This window comes from Sphaeramia orbicularis, chromosome 3, assembly GCF_902148855.1.
Source record: "Sphaeramia orbicularis chromosome 3, fSphaOr1.1, whole genome shotgun sequence".
Taxonomy (NCBI): domain Eukaryota; kingdom Metazoa; phylum Chordata; class Actinopteri; order Kurtiformes; family Apogonidae; genus Sphaeramia; species Sphaeramia orbicularis.
Window position 1 is genome coordinate 25,220,243 of NC_043959.1, and position 24,433 is coordinate 25,244,675.

General features: G+C 35.3%; 1 protein-coding gene across 1 annotated transcript in view; it reads left to right on the top strand.

Annotated features, from left to right (window-relative positions):
• The window catches only part of efl1 (elongation factor like GTPase 1), a 318,909-nt gene that overhangs the window by 207,652 nt on the left and 86,824 nt on the right, over positions 1–24,433 (top strand). Inside the window, 2 exon segments of the mRNA XM_030126047.1 lie at positions 6,828–6,959; positions 7,088–7,235. Of these exon segments, the coding sequence (XP_029981907.1) occupies positions 6,828–6,959; positions 7,088–7,235 (280 nt within the window).

Consider the following 24,433-nt stretch of genomic DNA (forward strand, 5'->3'; position numbering starts at 1 on the left):
ATGGCCATCTGACCAAATGTCAATGGCACATTCAATTTCCTCATGTCTCCTCGTCTGTCCACAGCTCATAGCTGCTGCTGTTAGCTCTGACCACCCGTAAACCTCGGCTACTTCCAGCGGCTACGGTGGCTCGTCAAGCACAAAAAGGCGCAAGATTCCTTGGTTTGGTTCGGTTCGAGGTCGGTTATATTCACATCAGAAGTGAACCGGCCCAGAGTCCATTTGGAAGCGAGACCACCTCTTCTAGAGGTCCGCTTGTTTGGTTCGAATCAGAGTTCGCATGTTTGTATTCACACCTAAAAAAAAGTTTGGACTTTCTGGGGAAACGAACTCTGGTCCGTTTTAAACGGACCAAACGAGGTAGGTGTGAAAACACCCTTAATCTTTGGTTCATTTATTTGTGTATTTGGACCCTAATAGTTCATAAAGTTAGAATTTGAACCCTCCAGGTGCTGCAAAGCTATCTTTTTTATTCATTCCAGATTTCTGCAACCTGTTTTAATTCCTTCTTAATTTGTTACGTTTTATAACTAGTTACATCACGACATTTGCACATATAAAGTCAAGACTTCCTATGAACATTTCTCCGAGTACGACATAATTGTTTGTCAGCAGCAGCGGTTGTAGTAAAAACTGAAAATATGTCCAAACTTTGAGTCCATTACCTAAAATGTTCAGTTGTTGGTTGTTTTGACGAACTCAAGTGGCTGAACAGGACAGAAAGCGCAGTCAACAACCCGGAAGGGGGTGAGGTCATTTGCATTTAAACGGCCAGCGCTCCAAACCACCTTTCAGGTGTCATTACTCAGAAATAGGGTTGAAGATGGACCTGTGGAGTTGAATTAATGAAGAATTCAGACCCAAGCAGAACATTTACAGTTCATGTAGACCACAAGGAAATGTTTGAAAATGCAGAATTCTATTTAAAAAAGCAAAATATCACTCCTGTAAAAAGTCTTAAATTTAACTTGTTGAAGCCTGACCAAAACCACAGCACATTTTCTCATGCCTTACATCCCCGAGAGAATTTATTGTCAGTCACATACTGAGTAATCCAATTCTAAGAGCCGGGGAGTTTCATTTAGATTGTTTTTGTGTTTGTTTTTATTTTAACTTAAAAAAAAGTCAGGGCTATCGCTCATGTTTCAAGCTACACATTTTAATTTCCTCTGTGGTGGTTTTTCTCTGAAGTGACTCACCGTCCATGGCAGGTTAGAAGATGAATGGCACCTCTTGTGTAACGACAAAAATAAGATATACACTAATACTGGAAAATCATCGAAAGAAGTGTGAAAAAGAGCGGCGGACTCACACCGAGATCCGAATAGAAACAAGTCCAGTTCCTGTGCCTACAATGTTCAGATTTAGCCTGAGATGTGAGAGGAGCTTATCTGTACCAGCGTGGAAATGGATGTGTTAAAGGCTGGACAGGAATCTGTGAACAGAACTCTTAGTCCCCCTCTCGTCGATAGCTCTCATCCCCGTTCAACTCAATCCCAGTCCTGCTGAGCGCTGCCTGTGTCCTGGCTTTGGATTTTTTGGATTTTTTTTTTTTCTTTTTGGTTTTGTTATTTTAATGTCAGACCCTACCCACATAAACACCCACATAAGGGTCTTAAAAAGAAAAGAGAAAATCTAACCGCTCTGTTTCCCTGGGCTTGTTTTTAAGATGGGATCTTATCTGCAGCAATTATTTCTTGTCAGAAGGTGATCAATGCTGCATTAGCCAGTAGTTAATCAGTTGACAAACCTGTCCCTGCACATTAGACACTAGAAATGGTGCTTTCATTCACCAGTGAGATTGATTTACTTTGACTATTTAACCCTTTATAAGGTACTCATAGAAATACTCTGAAATGCAAAATGTCAACCTTAATGTGTTATCAGAGGAACTGACAAGACTTTATTACTTTTGTGAAATTTTTCCATTTTTTATTGTTATGCAGGAAATCAAGGTTAATGAAGTTACCATATTTGGTTCCTTGCTCATAAGTGCCAACAAATAAATCCAACAAGTATATATATAAAAAAATAATAATAATACAAGAAAAACATGTACAAGGTGAAAGAAACATGTATTTTAGAAGATTAGAACATCACTTTTAGAACATTAGACCATCATAAGTGCTGATCCAGACCCCTGTCCACATCCACATGGTCCCTTTGAACATCATTCCTTACATTAGTACCATTACTTCATGGTACCTAACAAAGCTGGTACACTCACTGTTCATGCAGAGGTGGACCTTACAGACCCTGTAGACCACATTGGACCTGAGATTGTTGTCTCACTGTCTTTACTGTAACTATTACTATTACTGTCACTGTCTTGTAATGTTTGCAGAAATGACTAAAAACAGTCAGTTGCCTGATAAAGGGTTAAGATTGCCATTATAACAGGCCACCTAGGTGTCTTAATGTTTTCTTTGCAATAAAAGTGTCAAAATGTCTTTTTTGTGAATTTTTTCGCACCTTTGTTTTCAGGAAGAGCTAAACTTTCAATATCTAGCCATTAATTATTATTATTATTATTATAAATAATAAATGCTTAAAACAGTGTGTTTTAATAAAAAAGAAAAAAACACACTTGAATTTTTAACATATTTCTTACCAGAAACAACTGTAAATGTCCATAACTAAACTTCTTTAGATTGCAGAAATAAACTTTCAACTATTTTACATCTGTTCAAACATGCTTTTTGCTCTTGAACATTCAGTATCCATATTAAGGCTTCATATTTTTTGTGATTTCCAGGGGTTTTTTTTAGTCTGTGTGGAAGTCTCTGAAACCAGTACCTTTCTACTTCCAACAGAGTCCCACGTTGCTGCCATTAAGTGTTATATAGTAACAGAAAGCTCAGGATCTCACCTTTCTGATGCTGTTTGAATTTTGTGGATAGAGCAAACAAAAAGTTCAGGAGTTACAGTAATTTGAATGCTGTGAAGTCCAAAATACAGCGCCAGAGATGTTGCTGTTACTAAAGGGTTAAAGTTCTAATTCGGTTGTAAAAGCAAAATATGCAAAGTATCAGTGATCAGGTTTGAACATAATAATAATAATGTGACATTATGTTGTTCATCTGAGTAAATTATTGGACTAAATGACATAATAAAAGAGCATACTGCATTTAGAGAGCAATAGTAGTTATATTAAATCCCAGTCATACACATTTATTGAATATAAAACCAGATGGAACAGAGGATCTTTGCTGAGTTGTTCTTTTTCACTGCTGGTTTCACAGCCTCACAGTGAAAGACAGAAACAGAATAACAGCATTGTAGTCAAACTCACACATCTGAACTAAAAAATCCTCCAGAAAAGCACTATATACTTTGACTTTCTGTTTTTCTTTGCAGACATCAGATCATGCTCATGTTTTAACTTTGTCATAAAGTACGTTTTCTCATTTTCTTTGCAATTTGGTGTTTTATACTACCATCGTAAGGTAGTAAAACTAGTTGTGCACATTGGGCTTTTGAAAATGAGTTAATCTTATCTGATCTGACTAAGAGGTAGAGGGAGCATTGAATATATTGATTTTTATTGATATATTGATCGGCCTTAATGTTTTTTTAAAGCTGATATTTGTACAGTAGTAAAAATGTTATAAGATATTTGATCAGGCACCTGTGTGGGCAGCACTTGAAGTTCAATAAATGTTAAAAAGAGATCTATGTGTATGTGTATTAATAATTTCATTTATGTTGCAGCATAAAAATCTTAATAGTCTGAATGTGTCAATTGTATTTTTTTTTTTTAACTTCTATTTTTTCAAGTTTTATGACAACTTTACAAACAGTAAACAAACAAACATAAAACAGTCGGTAAAATTAAAATTACAATGATGCTACAAGACTGGTTTATGTAATATATGTTTGTGCAACATCACTAACACACTGAGGTAGCGCATAATGTTTGCACAATAGTTCATATCGTATAATAAAATAAAACACATAAATATGTGAATCAAGAATGTTATTTCTTTACAATCAAAGTGAAAAGGAAGACAAGCAGAGAGTGTTAATTGTATTTTACAGTCAATGTGCTTTAAAAAAAAAAAAAAAATCAGCCTTAAATATCGTCCTCAAAAATCGGCCGTAGATATCGGCTATCAGCTGACCAAATTTTTAAAAAAATCATCATCAGCCTTAGAAAAAAGCATATTGGTCGACCTCTAATCTGACTGCTGTTTCTAGTAATGTGTAAATAAAGTGAACTGAACTGAATTAAAATGAGTATTGCTAATAGGCAGGTTTCTCTACACCTGCTTTTATTCCAAGGGGCAAGGACCTCAGCTCAAAAATGACGCCAATGCACCAGTGTCCTGACGTTGTAACAGCAGTGACTTCTCTTCAGCGGACTTCTTTCTAAAAATACTAAAACAGTTTTCTTTTCCTGACAGACTGCTCCACTGTAGTTGGAGTTGCTTCCACTAACAAGACCATCAAGTGACTTTTTTACTCAATGCTTTATGTTGTTTATCATTTTACCAAGTCTAGCAGCTAACTAGCATTTAGCATTAGCTCATCATTGACCATTCACAGATGGCTCATACCCCTCACCCCAAAAAAACAGTAAATAACTATAAACGGAGGTACCCACTACATCTACATAAAACTCCTCGAAATACAAACCGCTGCACTGAAACGACTATCTAAATAATTCCACCAGCCTAAATAATTCATCTCACAGACTTCATTTGCAGTACAGTATGCATGATTTTGTCTGGACTTGGAGTCTACAGTCTGCCGGATGTGTTCTGTAGGGACGTTGCATCATATGCTGGAATAACAGGCTTGTGTAGCTGCTGCAGAGACAATGTGGATGTGAGGATGCTGCAGTCAGCGAAGACAAACGAGACTCTGTTAAAAATATAATCAAACTGTTTGGTAATGTTTTATATTTACCTTTTATCAGGCAAGTGACTATTTTTGGTCATTTCCACATACATTACAAGACAGTGACATTAACAGCTTCAGTGAGGACAGTGAGTCAACAGTCTCAGGTCCAATGTGGTCTCCAGGGTCTGTAAGGTCCACCTCTGCATGAACAGTGAGTGTACCTGCTTTGTTAGGTACCATGAAGTAATGGTACTAATGTAAGGAATGATGTTCAAAGGGATCATGTGGATGTGGACAGGGGTCTGGATCAGCACTTATGTTGGTCTAATGTTCTAAAAGTGATGTTCTAATGTTGAAAATTACGTACATGTTCCTTTCACCTTACATGTGTTTTTCTTGTATTTTTTATATTTACATTTACATTTATGCATTTGGCAGATGCTTTTTTCCAAAGCGACTTACAGGGGAAAACCAATCAAATCACTCAATTAATCAAATTTTATTTATATAGCGCCAGATCACAACAAAAAAAGTTATCATGACATTTTATAAATAGAGTTGGTCAAAACCAGACTCTAAGCCAATTTACAGAAACTCAACAGAATGTTTTTATATATACTTGTATTTTTTTCTTTACTACTGACTACTACTATTTATTTCATATATTATTTATTTATTTAATTGCCGCTTATTGGTAAGGAACCAAGTATGATAACTTCATTGACTTTGATTTTCTACATAACAATATATATATTTTTATTTCACAAAAGTAATAAAGTCTTGTTATGTCCTCTAATAACACACTATTTTCAGAATATTTCCACGAGTGCCCTATTAGGGTTACGGTACACATCCTGTGGCTTACTAGCATTAATACTTACCTCTTGATACTTACATTGGAATGCTTTTGGCAGTTTATTCATGTGTAATGTGTCTGTTCCTATAATATATACCCTAAATAAATGGGAAATAGTGCGTAGTAATGTGATCATGTACAATAATGCATTCATAAGTGTTTTATAGTGACTTATAAAGAGACTTTATGCGGCTATTATGTATTAGAAACAGGCTGATTGTCATCCATGAATGAATATTGAATATAGTAATCACAGTTTTGTTGTATTTTGTTTCTTTTTTTTTTTTTTTTTTTTTTTATCTGATCAAATAAATGGATTGGACTCAAAAGTCTTGAGTAGAACTAATTATCGATATTAGTTCTGGTCTTTAACCCTTAGGGGTCTAAGCCTATTTTGGCTGTTTTTGAGTACTTTTGATTTTGCCTTTATATACTATATAAAGAAATGTTTACTATACCCATGTTTGGTATCTTTTTTTTTCCGGCACAGCTTCATCTATCTTATCTGGCTATTATTTTTTTCACTTTAACCAATTATATTAACACAAAAGGCAAAAAAAACACACAAAAAATATAAAATCCCATTTGAAAAATTTGTATAAGTTATTGCATAAATAACACACAGATGCTTAACAAACCTTTTCAAAGACTTTAAAAGTGAATATTGGTTCCAAATATTAGGTATATAAAATCACTTCGGCCAGTTTCTTTTTTTTTGTTTTGTTTTGTTTTGTTTTGTTTTGAAAAAGGACAAAAAATGATGAAGATATGTCAGAAATATAACAACCCCCCCCCTCATTTTCATACTTTTATTCATGTTTGTTTGATCCGAGTTCAAATCGAGTTCAAACCGTCATATCTCCGTCTGTATTTGCTCTATCAACATCAATAAGTTATTAAATTAATAAGTTGAAAATGTCATGTGATTGAGTCACGGGGCCGTGACCGTGGACCTTTAAGGGTTAAATACAACAGCTTCCTACTGGTTGATCCCTCATGTTAATAATGATATACTTTCAATATGAACTGCTACCTTTTATTCCACAGATTTTACTCTTATTATCAAACCCAGGTCTGATATCATGTGTGTTACTCTATCAGCTGATGTTCCTGTGTTCTCCTTTTCCAGGTATCGGTGGTCTTGAGGAGTATGTATTAAAGTCCGCTACCCTGTCCACCTCCCCAGCCTGCCCTCCTTTCACGCCACTCAACTTTGAGGCCACGCCCATCGTACGGGTTGCCATAGAGCCCAAACACCCAAGTATGTCTTTAGTAGAAAAAAGGTTTTTGGAACTATAGGAGCTACATCCGTCCAGGTTCATAGATTGTACTAGAAATGCACCCTTACAGTTCCTCTCACACCGTTCCAAACCTGTTTTCTCGTGTTAGGTGAAATGCCGAAGCTGGTGCGTGGGATGCGTTTGCTGAACCAGGCCGACCCCTGTGCTGAGGTTCTGATCCAGGAAACAGGAGAACATGTTCTGGTCACAGCTGGAGAGGTGCATCTGCAACGCTGCCTGGATGACCTCAGAGACCGGTCAGTGTCTGAAATAAATCTGATTCCTACTGATTTACATAGACGCTAAATTAAGTGATCCGATGATATTTTAAATCAGGGCTGTCGAAGTCGTTATAGTTCAGGTTCCACATTCAGCACAATATGATCTGAAGTGAGTCAGAGCAGTCAAATAATAACATAATAACCCATAATTAAGGTCAAGTCCTATCCAGTTCATGTCCAGGGTGTACCCCGCCTTCACCCATAAGTAGCTGGGATTGGCTCCAGCGACCCCTGCAACCTTAGTGAGGATAAAGGGGCTTCAGATTATGAATGAATGAATGAATGAATGAATCAGGTCTAGTTCAAACTTTTCTCTATGTTGTAGAATGACAAATGTACAATTACATTAAAGAAAATGTTCATGTCTGTAAACTATCATTTAAAAAAAATGTGAATAACATGAACAACCTGAAATTTCTTAATGAAATTAAGTGTAATTTCAACAATATTAGGCCTCAGTCTCTCATTCAACTTACAAATATAAAAACACAAAACATTTAGTAACAGGCAGAATGTTGTTGAAATTGTACTTAAGTCTCTTAAGACATTTGAAGTTGTTCCTATTTGTTCAGGTTATTCACATTTTTTGTGAAAGGATAGTTTGTAAATGTAAACAGTTTCATGTAATTTTAGTTTTTTTCTACTAAAACAGTGTTTTTCAACCTTGGGGTTGCAATCCTACGTGGGATCACCTTGAATTCAAATGGGGTCACATGAAATTTCTTGTAATTGCTAAAAAAAAAAAAAAAGAAAATTACTAATAAAAAATATTTTTTAATGATTCAATATGTTTTTCATTATAGTTAAAACACCACACATTTTTCCTATAAAAATGTAATTCAAATAAAATGCAGGATATAATGTCTGAGAGGGCATAACTTGATTGACCATGTGACCATGTGCGCTTCAACACAGTCGCAGTCAGAAAACCGGACCAAACAGAGAATGGAAAGATTTCTTTGCTTACCTTGCCCTGCTAAGACATCTCCAAGAGAAACTGGGAAGTAGACACCAAAAAAGTGCATTATACACATTATGTAGCCTAAATGTCCTCTAAAATGAATGTTTATTTGCAACATAATATAGCAAACTATTACATGATCAAAAACAAATTAATTTTAACAAAAAAAAAAAGTCTCCGTTTTGAGTGTCTGAGGTCGCCAGAAATTTGTGATGTTAAAATGGGGTCACGAGCCAAAAAAGGTTGGGAACTACTGGGCTAAAATAATATTTATAGGTTATTGTGATAATATTTTACTGGTCTGACCAACTTGAGATTGTATTAATCTGTATGTGTCCCATGAACTAAAATGTTGTAAGTGTAGGTTTTGCATTTCACAAATTCATCCCATGGGCCAGATCTGACCCTTTGGTGGTCCTGTTTTGGCCCATGGGCCATATGTTTGGCACACCTGTTTTAGAGCATTTAAACACTAGAGTACATTTTTGATGGCACCCGCTGTGGATCTTTGAATCTGCTCTAAATAAAAGCAAAGATGAGATAATCGCAGCCTAAATGAACATCATAATGAACAAGATTAAGTATGAAGGTTTCTTCTGTGGTTCATTCATCTTTACAGACGTTTGACTGAGCGACATACTTACTGAGGTGTTCAATGACCGTTAGTGCTGGGTAGTACACGGAATCTATATGATTGATCAAAGGCATTTGCATGTTGTCCTAATGTGTAAGATAAGATAAGATAAGATAAGATAAGACTTTATTGTTCCCACCATGGGGAAATTTCACAGTTTACAGCAGCAACATACAATGCACCAGTGCAAGAGAAAGACAGGTAGAGAAAAAAACACACGTGAGAGTGAAATATAAAGGAAAATAAGAAATTTTGTATTTATGTAAATAATATGGTATTTATGTAAATAATGATATAGTTATATAGGCTTAAATTATATGGGCTTAAATCGAAAGGTGACCGGGCATTTTCCATCAGGGCCCCTCGACTTTGGAACGGCCTGCCCGAGGAGATAAGGCTTACGGAATCAGTGACATCTTTTAAATCACTTCTTAAAACACATTTTTATAAACTTGTTTTTATGTGATGTCTGTCCCTTTTTAACTTTTAATTTTTAATTTTAATTTTTAAATTTGATCCTGTTTGATTATTAATTTGTTCATACATCTCTCTAATTGTGTTGCTTCTGTTGTAGTGTTTTTACTTACTTCATGTATGCTGCTGTTGTGCCCTCTGTCAAAGCACTTTGTAAACGTTGTTTTTAAAGGTGCTATACAAATAAAGTTATTATTATTATTATTATTATTATTATTATTATTATTATTATTATAAAGTAGAAGCACTCGGAGAACGCAGACTTCGGCCAAGAGGGCAGATCAGTACCACTCCCACCCCCGACCCACCCCCGACCCACCCCTGTTCACCACAATCATTTGTTCCTTGTGCCAGTGTCAACATTTCCTGAAATTTTCATCCAAATCCGTCCATAACTTTTTGAGTTATCTTGCACACGGACAGGCAGACAGACAGACAAACAGACAAACCAACGCCAGCAAAAACAGAACCTCCTTGGCGGAGGTAATACATTAATTAATTTCTGTAAACCTCTCTAGGTACTTCAGCTTCTTCTTACAGGCCAAAAACATGTACCGCAATCAGTAAATGGGTCAGTCTAAATGGAATGTGGGAGTAAATGGTCAGATATGACCCATATTGACGTTCAGAGGCTCTGTAGTGAATGTGGAAACACCGTCATCTTCTACAACATTGATTCACCAGTAAAACATATGGAGTTGGATCAATGACAGTGGATGGTGGCACTTAGTTTATGTTCAGTTAATGCTATATTTGACTGAAAAAGTCAGTTTTCCTTCAGTTTTCTAATAACCCTCAACTTTAATCTGAGCTATAATGAACATATGTATGATCAGTGAATTAAATATAAGAAAATACCTGATTTATACTGATAAAATACAAAATACAGAGGATAATATTATAATAAATGGTGATAAGTCATTTAAGAAAGGTCAGATATAGAGAAAATTTCATTTGGTAACTGACGTAAAAGTAGTGCTGGGTTTTCTTGGGTTAATAATTCGACTGTTTTTTGTGTTTTCTGGGCTGGTTCTGTCGGTGGTTTTCTTTGGGGTGTGCATTGCAGGTCGATCTCACTGAGTTCGTGTAGTGATTGACTTATTTCTGGAGAGAAGAGCTGATCTGTTTCCAATTCCCACTCCATCATTATGTGGCTGTCATTACATATTGACCGCTGGCTCCCTCCGGACGCTGCCGACCTCCTCTCAACACCACTGGCTCGCTGACAAACACATAGATTTTTGGAGAATTTTCACACCGAACACTTTGTCCGGGGTTTATGGTCTGATACTTTGTTCTCATATGACCACATACATCCAGCTCAGACCGGGCTGGGAGACAGCTTTCATCCTGAAGTTTGTTTTTCCTCCACAATGATCCTGAGGATGTATTACCTCCACCAAGCAGGTCATGTCTGTCCATCTGTCTGCTTCAGTACCAAAAAAGTACCGCAGTGATTCTCATTAAAGTCAGTAGAAGGGTACAGCGTGGGCCAAAGAGGAGCCCATTAAATAGTACTGGAGCAAATCTATTGAAGTGAATGAGGAGAGAGTTTTCTGTAGCACTTTACAATATATAGGGTTTTTATGCAGGTCTTGAAAATCTTAAAAAGTATGGCATTTTGAAAAACAGGACCAACGGCCCTGTAGCTTACCGGCCAAATTAAAAGCTTTGGGAAATGTATCCAGATGCCATTTATTATCACCCACTTATGTGTATTTATTATATTACAGAAATAGCCCATGTTTTAGTCATATTCCAATCAGATCTGTAAAAAATTCAAATTCCAACTTGATATCATTGATACTTCCTGATTTATTGGATCAATCCACTTCCTATCTCTTATAATGGGAAAATTTGTCAAAGTCACACCAAATCCAGAATCAGACCCGGATCCAAATAATTTCAATACCTTGTGTTGACATCATCATACAGAAGCTGTATACCAAGTTAGAAGTCAATCAGAACTGTAGTTTCGGAGAAAAAGACGACTGAAATTTTTTCCCCATAAGAGCCCATGTTAAATTTTCCGTAAGTTCCCGGATCCAGAAGAAGATCCTGATCAGCATGTGGACATTATGTTTTGGTCATCTCCCCATCAGGGCTGGACTGTAGAAATTTACACTGGATATCATTTATATTTACTGAGTTATTGCATCGATCCACTTCCTATCTCTTATAATGGGGACATTTGTCAAAGTGGCACCAAATCCAGAATCAGATCCGGATCCAAATAATTTCACTAACTTTTGTTGACATCATCATAAATAAGCTGTATACCAAGTTTGAGGTCAATCGGAATTGTAGTTTCGGAGAAGAAGACGATTGAAATTTTTGTACGACAGACGATGACGACGACGGGCGCCGCATGACAACAATAGCTTACGGCCTGTCAGACGGTAAGCTAAAAACTGTTTTCCAGACCTTGAAAAGTCTGGATTTTTGTGTGAAAGTCTTAACCCTTTATCGTTCACTCATAGAAATACTCTGAAATTCAATATTTCAGCCTTAGTGTGTTATTGGAGGACATAACAAGACTTTTACCACTGTAAAAACAAACCTTTACAATCTACTCACTAAAAGTGAGGTAACAATTTGCACTCATTGTGGTTGAGTAGATTTTACCCCATATTTTGAGTAAAATGTGATTAAATTTAACAGCTGTAACACACTAAAAGAAATTAGATAAAATCCACCTTTCATATCCCAATAGATTACACAACAAATTACTCATAAAAAATGAGGAATATTAACTCTCAATTGTTAACAGGAATATGTTCATCTATTTAATTTAGGGCAGGGAGTATCAATCTAAATATTGATAGTATTGATACTAAGGTGTGTGTGTGTGTATTGTTATCAGATTGATACCAAAATTCCCAGTATCGCCCACCTTTAATTTAATTGTTATTATTAACAACTAATCAGTATAACTATTTAACCCTTAAGGTGGCCATACACTGTGCGATTATTTCAATCGTTGCACATAGCTCCATCTCAAACTGTGCGAATCAATCGTAAAGTCAGGCTCACGATTTATGTTCTCACACTGTACGTATGCGACCTGACTGCTCACACTGTAGGACCATACACCAGAGGATGCACCACACGTTCCAGTGTTGTATCCGGAAATACAACGTTAAAATACCAAGGAATCCGTAAAAGTGCATAGACGATTGTGTATTAGCGTGAGTTATGAAATGGTAGTGCTAAACAAAAACCAACGAGCTGCTTTGGTAATATGTGCCGTTATCTGCGGGGAATCAAAAAAGAAGAAAAGACAACGACGTGTTTGGTGCAGGAATTGGTTGTCCAGACGTGGACAGTATGGGCTGTCAATCCTACAGCAAAGGGAACTAGAGGTAAGCTGCAAAAGCTAAACTGCACTAGGCCAATAGCCAGCTACTGTAAGCTTAGAATTAGCTTACAGTAGCTGGCTATTATTGTATTCGCGCATGCACAGTGTGAGAATTAGAGGCACATCGGCTCGTGGCACTGCTTTGACAGTGCGATACCCTCACGAGGAGCAGGATTTCAAACAGCTCCGTTTTCCTTGCGAACACACGATTGCTGGTTGTGAGGTGTTAATGGCTTCTCCTTACCCCATGTACACTGCACGAAGCACGACACATGATTAGAGGCACATCTGACCTGATCCCAGAAAGAGTCAAACGAGTTAGAAATCGTCTCTAAAATCTCACAGTGTAAGGCCGCCTTTACTTATTCAAGGAAGGTTAGTTTTACTTGAAAAACTTTCAGTCACAGAAGGTATTAATCATTCGACCCCAACCCTAAGAAGCATGTGAAGAATGAGAGATGAGGACTTCAATCTTGTATTTTATTTTTACCCACCCCTGTATGGAACACCATTACAGAGAATAATGAAACAAAGGAGCAACTTAGCTCATGGTGCAAGAATATACAACTCAACAGAAATATTCATTCAACAAAAAAATAACTAACTAGAAGCACTCGGAGAGCGCAGACCTCCGCCAAGGCTGATCAGTGGCCCCCCCCGTGGGCCCCCCCCACCCCCGATCACCACCAAAATGTAATCATTTCTTCCTTATCCCATTTCCAACAAACCCTGAAAATTTCATCCAAATCTGTCCATAACTTTTTGAGTTATGTTGCACACTAACAATCAGTGGCCCCCCCTCGTGGGCCCCCCCACCCCCGATCACCACCAAAATTTTATCATTTCTTCCTCATCCCATTTCCAACAAACCCTGAAAATTTCATCCAAATCTGTCCATAACTTTTTGAGTTATGTTGCACACTGACGGACAGACAAACAAACAGACAGACAGACAAACAAACCCTGGCAAAAACATAACCTCCTTGGCGGAGGTAATCAAAACAGTCAAACACACCATAACTGTGCTATATATTAAAAAAAAAAAAAAAAACACTTCTTATCAATTCAGAACACTGTTAAAAACATAAAAACTGTCCCACTAGTTTGTCCGAATGCATGCTGGGAAAGTCCCCCCAGCTGCTCCTCCAACACATCACAATATGATGGGGTAGATTTTATTCTATTATTTTAAGCAGCACTTGTTACTGTTAACAAACAGGTAGAACGTAACCAGTCCTAATAGATTTCACTGGCTAAATATTACTTTTGATTAAAATGTAACTGATTTCCATAGTTTGTATTTATCAATCTCCCAAAAGCCTTTTTTTTTTTTTTTTACAGTGTAACTACTACTAACAAAACTTTTTGTTGTTGTTAATGAAGTTACTATATTTGGTCCCTTACCCATAACTGGCACACACACCAAAAAAATCCAAGACATAAATATAAAAAAATATAAGAAAAACACATGCAAGGTGAAAGGAACATGTGAAGTGCTGATCCAGACCCCTGTCCACATCCACATGATCCCTTTGAACATCATTCCTTACATTAGTACCATTACTTCATGGTACCTAACAAAGCAGGTCCACTCACTGTTCATGCAGAGGTGGACCTTACAGACCCTGGAGACCACATTGGACCTGAGATTGTTGACTCACTGTCCTCACTGAAGCTGTTAATGTCACTGTCTTGTAATGTTTGCAGAAATGACTGAAAATGGGCGCTTACTTGATAAAGGGTTAAAGTATGGAAGAAAGTTTCTCTCAGTTGAATTTTAGAATATGCTCAAAGACACATAATCTTGTGAAATAAGAAATACATGAGGAAAGCATATAAAAGACTTGATGTGATTTCACTAACCGGTCGATACTAGAATGATTCTACAGAAAGATATATGTGTGATATTTTGTGATTTTTATATGTTTTGAAAAAGTTTCTGTCAGTAAAACATAATTTACTGCGAATTATGCATCCATTCGTTCATACAATTACTTCAGTTAACTTTTCTACTACACACAACAGGGACAGTCTCAACCAAAAAGTAAGAACGGATGTATAAAAGTACATAAAGTCAAGGTCTTGGAGAAAAATTATCAGTTTTGAAAAAGTCTGGAATTTTTATTTGGATAAAGAGCAACCACTCTGAAAAAAACACGCATAAAAAACCCTCAAAATATATATGTATTCATTTTTCATTCATTCATTTCATGTATTTCGAGCAAGTGAGTAAGCATTTTACAACACAAATGACCTGCATACAACAGTATTTGATGCATTCAACAGAACGCATGCGAGTTCAATATTTCAAATTCATTCATTTACGCTTGAAAAGGAGTGGGAAGAAAAAAACTTATTTAATCCCACCCCCACTTCTCATCAATAAATTACCAGAATGAAATTTCAAATACTTACTCCTGTCTTCAAACTTCAAACCAAGACATTGAACAAGTAGGCCAATACTAGATTATAATGAAGTCAGTCAAACAGTATTTACATTGTATAACCAAAATATGTGTGGAAAAATAGGAACAATATACATTTATGATGGTATCACCACAGGTAACAGTTAACCATTAACTTACATTATAATAATATAATATAATTTGTATATATACCATATCTACATATTACGGCTAAAATTTGCTTAGAGGTCTTATTTATGTTTTTGTGCATAAGAAATTAATATAAGTGAATCCCCGAAGGAACTTTGTGTTGATAAATGCAAGTTATGCAAATTTACAGGATTTCAGTTCTGTTGCAACATGTTGATGGTCATATGAACTATGTTTTCAGGTCAAAAATGTCCAATTTCATCACAATTAATGCTATATTTTCATGTCACAAATGGCCAAGTTATATTTTAACTGAATTGACCTGAAAAACAAATAGTCTGTTCTTTTAGATTCCCCAATTTTTCTTTCAAGATTCTATCCTACATATCAAGTTATATTTTTACAGGTTGTAATATGGAGTATGGTGCTGATCCATCCTGCTTATGTTACGCCAATACATACATTAAGAATGTCACATGTCACTTTTTAAATCAACAGTTTTCTAATAATAAGCATTTTTATAAAGAAATAACAATTCTGTATTGTTATTTACTCTTTAGTATGATGAAAAACTATACAATAAATAATTCTGATCCTAGTTTTTGCACAGGGATCATTTGTGGAAACGGTGACATGGCTGCTGAGCATCAGTATGATGGGATCTGTAACAACCATGTCACATCCGTCCACTGCCACATTTTGTGTTTTTGTGTCAGCTGTTATTGTTTTAGATCCACAATACTAACATTTATGAATAAGAGGAGAATTAGCAATAGTAAGTCTATAAGTTTATTACTAATAAAGTACTGGTACTGACCAGATCATCATGGGTAATGTCACGTCCGTCCACCAGTTATTTATGCTCTTTCTAATGCTATTTTAAGAATTCTGTTCTAATTTATTTTCTTCTATTCTGTGTTATTATTTTATATTCTATGCTATATTCTGTTCTATACTGAATCTATTAATTTCAATACCCCCCCCCCCCCCCCCCCCCCCCGCTAGGTGTTAGGGTTATTATACCATTATTAACCCTAACCCTGTTATACCATATTCAAAATCCAATATTTCTGAAAATATAGCTTCCACTGTCAAAAAATATCAGTAGTCTGTGCACAAATGTATGAGCATTATTTCAACACAGTTCTATGCATTTCTTACAACTTTTTTTTTTTTTTTTTTTGACAAAAATGGCCAATCATTTAACCTCCTAAGTAAATTTTAGCCGATTAAAAAACTCTATGAAAACACAGTTAAGTGTACAGTTTGTACTAGACAATATATTATCAGTATAATTAAGGAAATATACATACATAAGTGTATGATGATATTAACAGAATCACAGCTGTATCACACATTTCATTCACATTACATGTAATTAGAAAGTTTTTGGAAAGTTAGTGTTAATGATTAGCACTTGTTGGTTGAACTCTGCTCTGTGTTAACATGGTGTCAGCGCTGTTGGCTGATAACACTGGGTTACAAAAAAATGTTTTTTGCAAGTTGTCTAGGTTTTTTCAACTGAATTAGGACCATTTTGCACCGCTAAATCCAAAAATGACATCTGTTTTTCTCAATCAGGTCAGGTTTTTTTGCTAATTTGATTTTGAAAAGTTTGATCTTCTCACAAAATTGATTACATTTTTATGATTTTATCAGTTGATGTTTTATGTAGTTCTCACCCAAAATAGGTTTTAAGAGAAAAAAAAAATCATTTTCAAACAGGATTCCTGTTAGGTACAATGGTGTATTCACCGCAGATGTAGCAGAATACGTCAGGCTTATTTTTGCAAGATCTTCTAGTCGAAGCCATTTCATTCACCTGTAATATTAAAAAAACCATTAATCATAAATTGGCAAAAGGTAAAATCTTCAGAACTCGTTTATTGCAGGAAATATGAAAGAATTTTGTATCATATGATGTGAAAATGCCCATAAATGTAAGCAAAAATGTTAAAAAGCCAATATGTAGCATAGTTCAGAAAGTTGACCTGATTGAGCAAAATTAATGTGATTTTTGGATTCAGCACACCAAAATTATCCTAAATCAGCTCAAAAAATTTAAACAATAAATTTGTTGTTGACCAGTGTTATGGTTAATACCCCTTAGAGACCACTGACCTAACCTGCCTTTACTCTGACCTTCTTCCAGTCCTGTCCTGCATGTGTTAGCCTTCAACAATCCAAAGTATTGATTCAAGGCAAAACACATCTGTCATTTGTTATCCGTCAAATCACCACAGAGCTTGTGATACATAACTGTAAAGACTGTGTTTAATGACTTTGGTTTAGATCTGGCACGCTTTATAAATGGTTTCCAGTATGTGTATTATCCCACAGACTGCTGTACATGGTGTCATTTATATGAGTATTTGACAGCATGACGTTAGCGTTAGCCGGATGTGAGCATTGTCAGCTGCGTGTATTCATCAGTTTATTGATGCCATCTATTTATTCATGAAGACAGTTGCTTTGTAAAGCTGAGTCTCCGCGCTCATTCATCTCTGCTGTTGCCGTCTCCGCGGGGGAACAGAAATCAATCACTCTTTCATGCCGAAGTCGGAGCTCTCCAGGTTCGGTTGAAACGATGAGAAGGCATTATATCAGATACTGAGCAGAGAACTGTTCTTATGTGTGTTTGTATGAATGACGTCCAGCACACGAAGGAGGAAAATATTGGAAAATTCACTTTGTCCACTTTGCATTAAGGTCAATAGATGCTTATAAAGTTAGCGTACATGTTAGCTCATTATACAGCAGTAATTAATACCTTATTTTACATGTCTATGTGGGTGCTTCTATGAAACTGGTCCCTAAAAACAAGACAGAGGGGCTAAAAATTCAAACCAGATGTAGACTAATGTTATGAAGCAAGTTTGGAAGCACTTTGGGTCTATTTTAAAAATAAATACTTACTGAGATAAAAGAGAAACTATATTTCAGATAAAACACATTTTTATATTATTTTACATTATATTTGATACAAAAATCTGCGTGTAACACGGTCAAAAGGACACGAAAATTACATGCTACTGTTTTTGAAAATATCTCTTTATTCTCTCACAGGTACATTTTAGGAATTGAACTAATTATACAGGGCAGAGTGTTTCACTAAAATGGCCGCTGTTGCAAAATTGTTTGTGATTTACAGGGTGGGGAAGCAAAATGTACAATATTTTGAGGCAGGGATTGAAAAACAGTGTATGACCAATTAGTTTAATGAAAGTCATGAGAATTTATTTGCCACAAGAAAATTTATATAATAGAAAATGTTTTTATTCTATGTGTCCTCCTTCTTTCTCAATAACTGCCTTCACACGCTTCCTGAAACTTGTGCAAGTGTTCCTCAAATATTCGGGTGACAACTTCTCCCATTCTTCTTTAATAGTATCTTCCAGACTTTCTCGTAATAGTTTTGCTCATAGTCATTCTCTTCTTTCCATTATAAACAGTCTTTATGGACATTCCAACTGTTTTTGAAATCTCCTTTGGTGTGACGAGTGCATTCAGCAAATCACACACTCTTTGACGTTTGCTTTCCTGATTACTCATATGGGCAAAAGTTTCTGAAAAGGTATGGATAATAGTGTTAGGTATGATTATGACATCAATATATGTTTGGTTTCAAAACAACTGACGTAGTGCCTGCTGAGAAAAAAACAACTAAATGTTCATTGTAAATTTTGCTTCACCACCCTGTATTTGTGTTTAAATGGGCAGGTTCTGCGTGTAATGCAAGTGGACACGATGGGTTACATATGAAACCTGGATTGAGACTGAGATTCATGAAAAACCCGCATGTCTGGATTAGAAAAACCACTAGGATCATGTAACACGATGTCTTTATTTACAGTGGTATATAAGACCATTCACAGCCACGTTTTCCAGATCAAATGCACTGACACCTAGGTAAGATTTTTTTTCCCAGTGAACAAGAATTGGTAACTCTGTCTGGAGCTATGGTCTGTTTCATTCAGTTATGTTGTCACAATATTGTGGCTTTGGCGCGTAAAGGGTTGATATGCTTCACCGAAGTGGTTGGCCAATCACTAACGGATTGACTGCCTTACTACATTTTTTTTTTTTTTGCCCTTTCACAACTATTTATGGTAGAAAGATGAATGATATCTCATTTTGCAGGGAATAATGAGCACTTTTAGATGTGTGATTGAAAAAAACATGTTATCCTAGTTTTCGGTCTTAAAAATAGGAAAATAAATAAATGAATAAAAATTAAAATACATAACGGATGGATAGAAAATTAACGTCTGTTTTTGACCAATTTATAAAAGCTGCCGTAAAGTGCAGTTCCATTTTTTTATAAAACTGTAAAATCTTTACTGTTGGTCCTCTACGGGGTCTATTTTGCAAAACAGTAAACAGTTTGTATTTTTTCAATATTTAGGGGAATAAAATAGCAAGGGTTTTGCTAAGTGTTTGGGTAGCGGATGGACAAAGGAAAATAATTAAAAGTTTCAGTTTATTCAGCATATACTGTATATTAGTATATAGAGTCCATATATAATATCTATGAAGTCAAACACCTTAATAAACTAATTTAATTCATTTTAACGTATATTTATCTCAGTTTATTATTAGATATTTGTAACCACTGTAAAAAGAGTGGCAAAAGGTTTTCAAATGGACCTTACAACTTATCATAAGTATAATATAAGTCTAATAGAAGGGGATCACAGTTATGCTTTGAATTTGACTGACAGGTAAAGAATACAAACATACATTTATGCTGAATATAATGCCATCTCAACCCATAATGACCCAGTGCTACTTTTGTGGCAGTTCCCAAATGCATTTTTCTCTATTTCTACCTTTTTTTAACTGATTCAACACCAATTATTTTTAGAATATTATCCCCTGTATTTTGCATTTTTGGTGTAAATCATGTATTTTCCAATATTTAATCCACAGATCATATAGCTGTTCATGAAAACTCAGAGTAAATTCAAAGTTGATTAAATCAAAACAGAGAAAAATGAAGAAAAAGTTACTTTATCAGCAAAAATATAGCTAACTGAATGTAAAAATAAGTGTGTCCATCCACTGTCATTGATCCAGCTCCGTGGGTTTTACTGGTGAATCAATGTTGTAGAAGATGACTGTGTTTCCACGGTAACTACAAAGCCTCTGAACGTCCAAATGGGTCATATCTGATGAACATGAAAAGATAACGAACTGTATTTTGCACTAATTATTTACATGGATTGATAGAATTAGTGGATCAACAGGTATTAAACAGTTTACATCTGTAGATGGTTTGTGTCACCGGTGACTGTTTGGGTCTTTATGGGTTAAAACATTTTTCTAAAAAAATAAAACTTGTACTAAAGTACTTTCAAAATATGTAAGTCTTTAAAAGTTGATTTTAAATGTATTTTTTGATCTAGACATTAACCTTCCCTTGGCCATTCCCTGAATATATATGGAGATACAGAGGCTTTTAAAGGAAAATATACATCAGGTGAAAATACTCAGTGGAAATAATTGTGAACCCAGACGTGCAATACGTCTGATTTACACACATGCAACGATGCAAAACACAACGTCAGAGTGTAAAAACATTTTTGGTTCATTATAAAACTCCACTGGGACAAATTAGGCCGACACAGTCAAGGCCATGAATGAAAACACTGCAGCCTCTCACGGCTTTCTGCACACTGAGGAGAACGTGGGCTAGTGTTAAGAATCGACAATGAGTAGATGTGTTTCAGGTTTCTCAAAGCTATTGTTGAAATTTTGCAGTAATGTCTGTCCAAAAGGGACTGAAAAGGCTGAATTTATTTATATTTTTATCAAATAACGGCAAAAAAAAACCAAAAAAAAAAAAACAGCCTCAGTCTCCAGAAACTATAGTTTTCAGGTTTTTAGGTTTATTACAATAAAACTATATTGAACAAGATGAGAAAAATTATAATTCAGCTCATGTGATCTTTCATCTACATCGCTCTTTATTTATTCATCTTTTTTTAATGGTGAAGTATTTTTACACCAGCCTGATGAAGAAAAATACCATGTAATGTACCAGGAAACAAGTTTTCTGAATAAATGATTACAATAGATGTGTGGTCAGATTCTTCTTGGTTATTGTGAAAAAAATAACAGTACACTATGAAAATATTTACATTTATAAACTATCCTTGACCAATAAAATGCGAATAACCTGAACAAATACGAGCAACCTGGAGTGTCTAAAGAAAATGAAGTGCAATTTTAATAATATTCTGCTTGTTTCTAAATGATTAAATCCAATCTGTAAATTCACATGCATAAATGATAAGTTGAGGTATAATATTGTTAAAATTGCATTGATTTTTCTTACATAATTTCAGTTATTTCAGGTTACTCACATCATTTTTGAGAAAGGATAGTTTGTAAATGTAAATATTTCCATAATTTAATGTTTTTTTATTGCACTAAAACACAGAGAAAAAGTCATTATTTATAGGTTATTATGCTATTATTTTGACACCAATGATGCAGGCCAAGGTATTAACCCTTTAAACGCCAAAGTTGCAATTTTGCGATAAGTAACATAACTGACTGAAACAGACCGTAGTTCCAGATAGAGTTACCAAAGCTTGTTACCACCTCCCACCAATAGATGGCGAACATGTGCCCCTTCAATCCTAACATCATTTCAGGGCATGTTTCTATTCAAAATAAAGAAGAAAATCCAGTTTAGAGGTGCCATCCTGAACTGGTACACTGTAAGCCCAGAATTTGTATTTACTAAAATGCTTTAATTACAATTCACTTAAATGATTTAAGTTTTATGATGTTACTATAAAATGTTAAGTATATTCTACTAATTTGTAGACATAGTTGAAAGTACGAAAAAGTTTAAGTTGAATGGAATTAAATCACTAAGTTTTAGTCATGACCACACTTTTTTATCTTCGCATTGCATTGTGGGTATTGGGCATGTTGTTGAAAATGTGTTATTTTTCTGTGCAGGGGTTCAGCGGGGTTGTGGTGTTAGTGTTAATTTGGATTTAATGTGTGTATGGCAATGTTTATTGGCCTTTTTGTGTTTGTTTTTGTATTTTTGTAGAGCTGCACCATGAGTGAGAGCCATAGGAAGAACAATGGCTTTACTGTTCATCTAAAACTAGTATTATACAATGGAAATCTTAATGTCTTGTCAAATTAAAAGTGCTTCCTGTACTGGCTAATGGCATTGAGCTAACTTCCATTCATGCTACAATATATTAAGTTGAATAATTTCATAACTACTTTGGTCAGGAATAGGATTTTGAGTTTGATTAACTTTAAAAAAGTTGTTTAATCAATGATAAATTAATCTGGCTGCAATTGAGAAAATGAGTCAGCGTAACCTAAAATGCAGAGTTGAATGGTTGGATAGTGGGGTTGATTTTACAACAGATTTAAAGTACAAATAACTTGTCTTTTAGTGTTTTCTACTTAATAGTTTAAGTTCAACACTTTTAGCATTAAAGTTGAACCTACTTCAACCAACTGATTAGTCGATCATTACTCAAATCATTTAAGTGCAATCACTTGCCTCAAATTTTTTGAGTAAACTCTACTTATCCGGGCTTACAGTGTATTGTAATTATATAAAGTTTATTTAGTTTAGTTTGGATAGATGCGGATAGATTTGTCTACTCTGCTGTTTGGGCAAAAAGCCACTAAAAAGTACTGCATTTTACTTTCTACTGATGTTTAAGTTCATTTATTTTAAGGATAAGATGACAAAAAAAACAAAAACACAAAGAAAAGTTCCATGTAAATATGTTTAACCCTTTCATGCACGAATTATGAGAACCTTAATCAAGATTTTTTTACCTGAGTGTTTTCATTTCTCTTTAAACATGAAAAAAAAACAAAAAAAAACAATGTAATTGAAAAATGTCATAAAAAAATAAATAAAAAGATAAATAAAAATTAAAAAAAAAACATTAAAAAAAGTAACACAATAAAATATAAGAATAAGAATAATCAGCTGGACACCATGTGTTTAATTTTTGAAGCAAAGAAACATGTATTTACTGATAAATTGTGTGAAAACTCTGGGGGTGGGGGGTGGGGGGGGGGCTTGTGATTCTGGGGGTTTATGCTCAGGGGAGATCTACACAAGGTTACCAATTCATGTCAGAAAAGATATGTAGTGTCTTAAAACTTTAATAAAGATATGTGTATATGTGTTAAAAAAAAAAAAAAAAAAAAAAACACAAAAAACAACAAAATCCATGAATACACAAGAGAACAGCTGTAGAATAGCTGTCCACTGTAGTGACCAGTATCCATGAAAGGGTTAAAGTTCAATTTTAGTCAAAGTTACATAATCCAATATGGCCGCCGCCCTGTGACGTCACAATTTGCAAATTAGATGAGTACATTTACTCCCATCATAAACTTTGGGTCATACCTAATATTTGTGTCATTTACAGTATGACTTTATCTGGGGGTGTTTAAACACGTGGGGGGTGCAGTTGATAACTAACGGAAACAAACAAAACTGAAACTTAACATGATTTCAACGTCCAATTTCTATTCCTCTCTTACACAGCAGATCATATGTGAAATTTTCACAACTTCTACCCTGTATCCACTAGACCCCCTCCACTGGTCTATGCCCCCCCACACACACACACACACAAATGCTGGGCCCCATGAATTTGTCATGTGTACCCCGCCTTTACATCACCCCAGACTTTATCTGTAACCACTTCCAAAATACAGTGGTTTGAAATCTTGAGTTGTGTACTTTTACCTCCATCATCAACTTTGGGTCATACCTAATATTTTTCTCATTTACTCTATGACTTTATCTCTAAACCCTTCCAAGAAAGAGCTTTTTGAAATCTTGTTATCAAAATTGAATACTAGAAAAGCACTTGGAGAGCGCAGACCTCCACCAAGGCCCCCCCACCCAACCCCCACCCCCATCAAAACCAAAATTGAATCATTTGTTGCTTGTGCCAGGATCAACATCTCCTGAAAATGTCATCAAAATCTGTCCATAGGTAATAAAAAAACAAACCGTTGTGCCTAAAGGGTTGACAGGGCCTCTCCTCTTTAATGACTAATAAAATGCCAATGTGATGTTAGTTTTTATTAGTTTACCAGCCAACTTCAAACTTGGTATATGGCTTCTTTATGATGATGTCAACAAAAGTTAGTGAAATTTGGATCCGGATCTGATTCTGGATT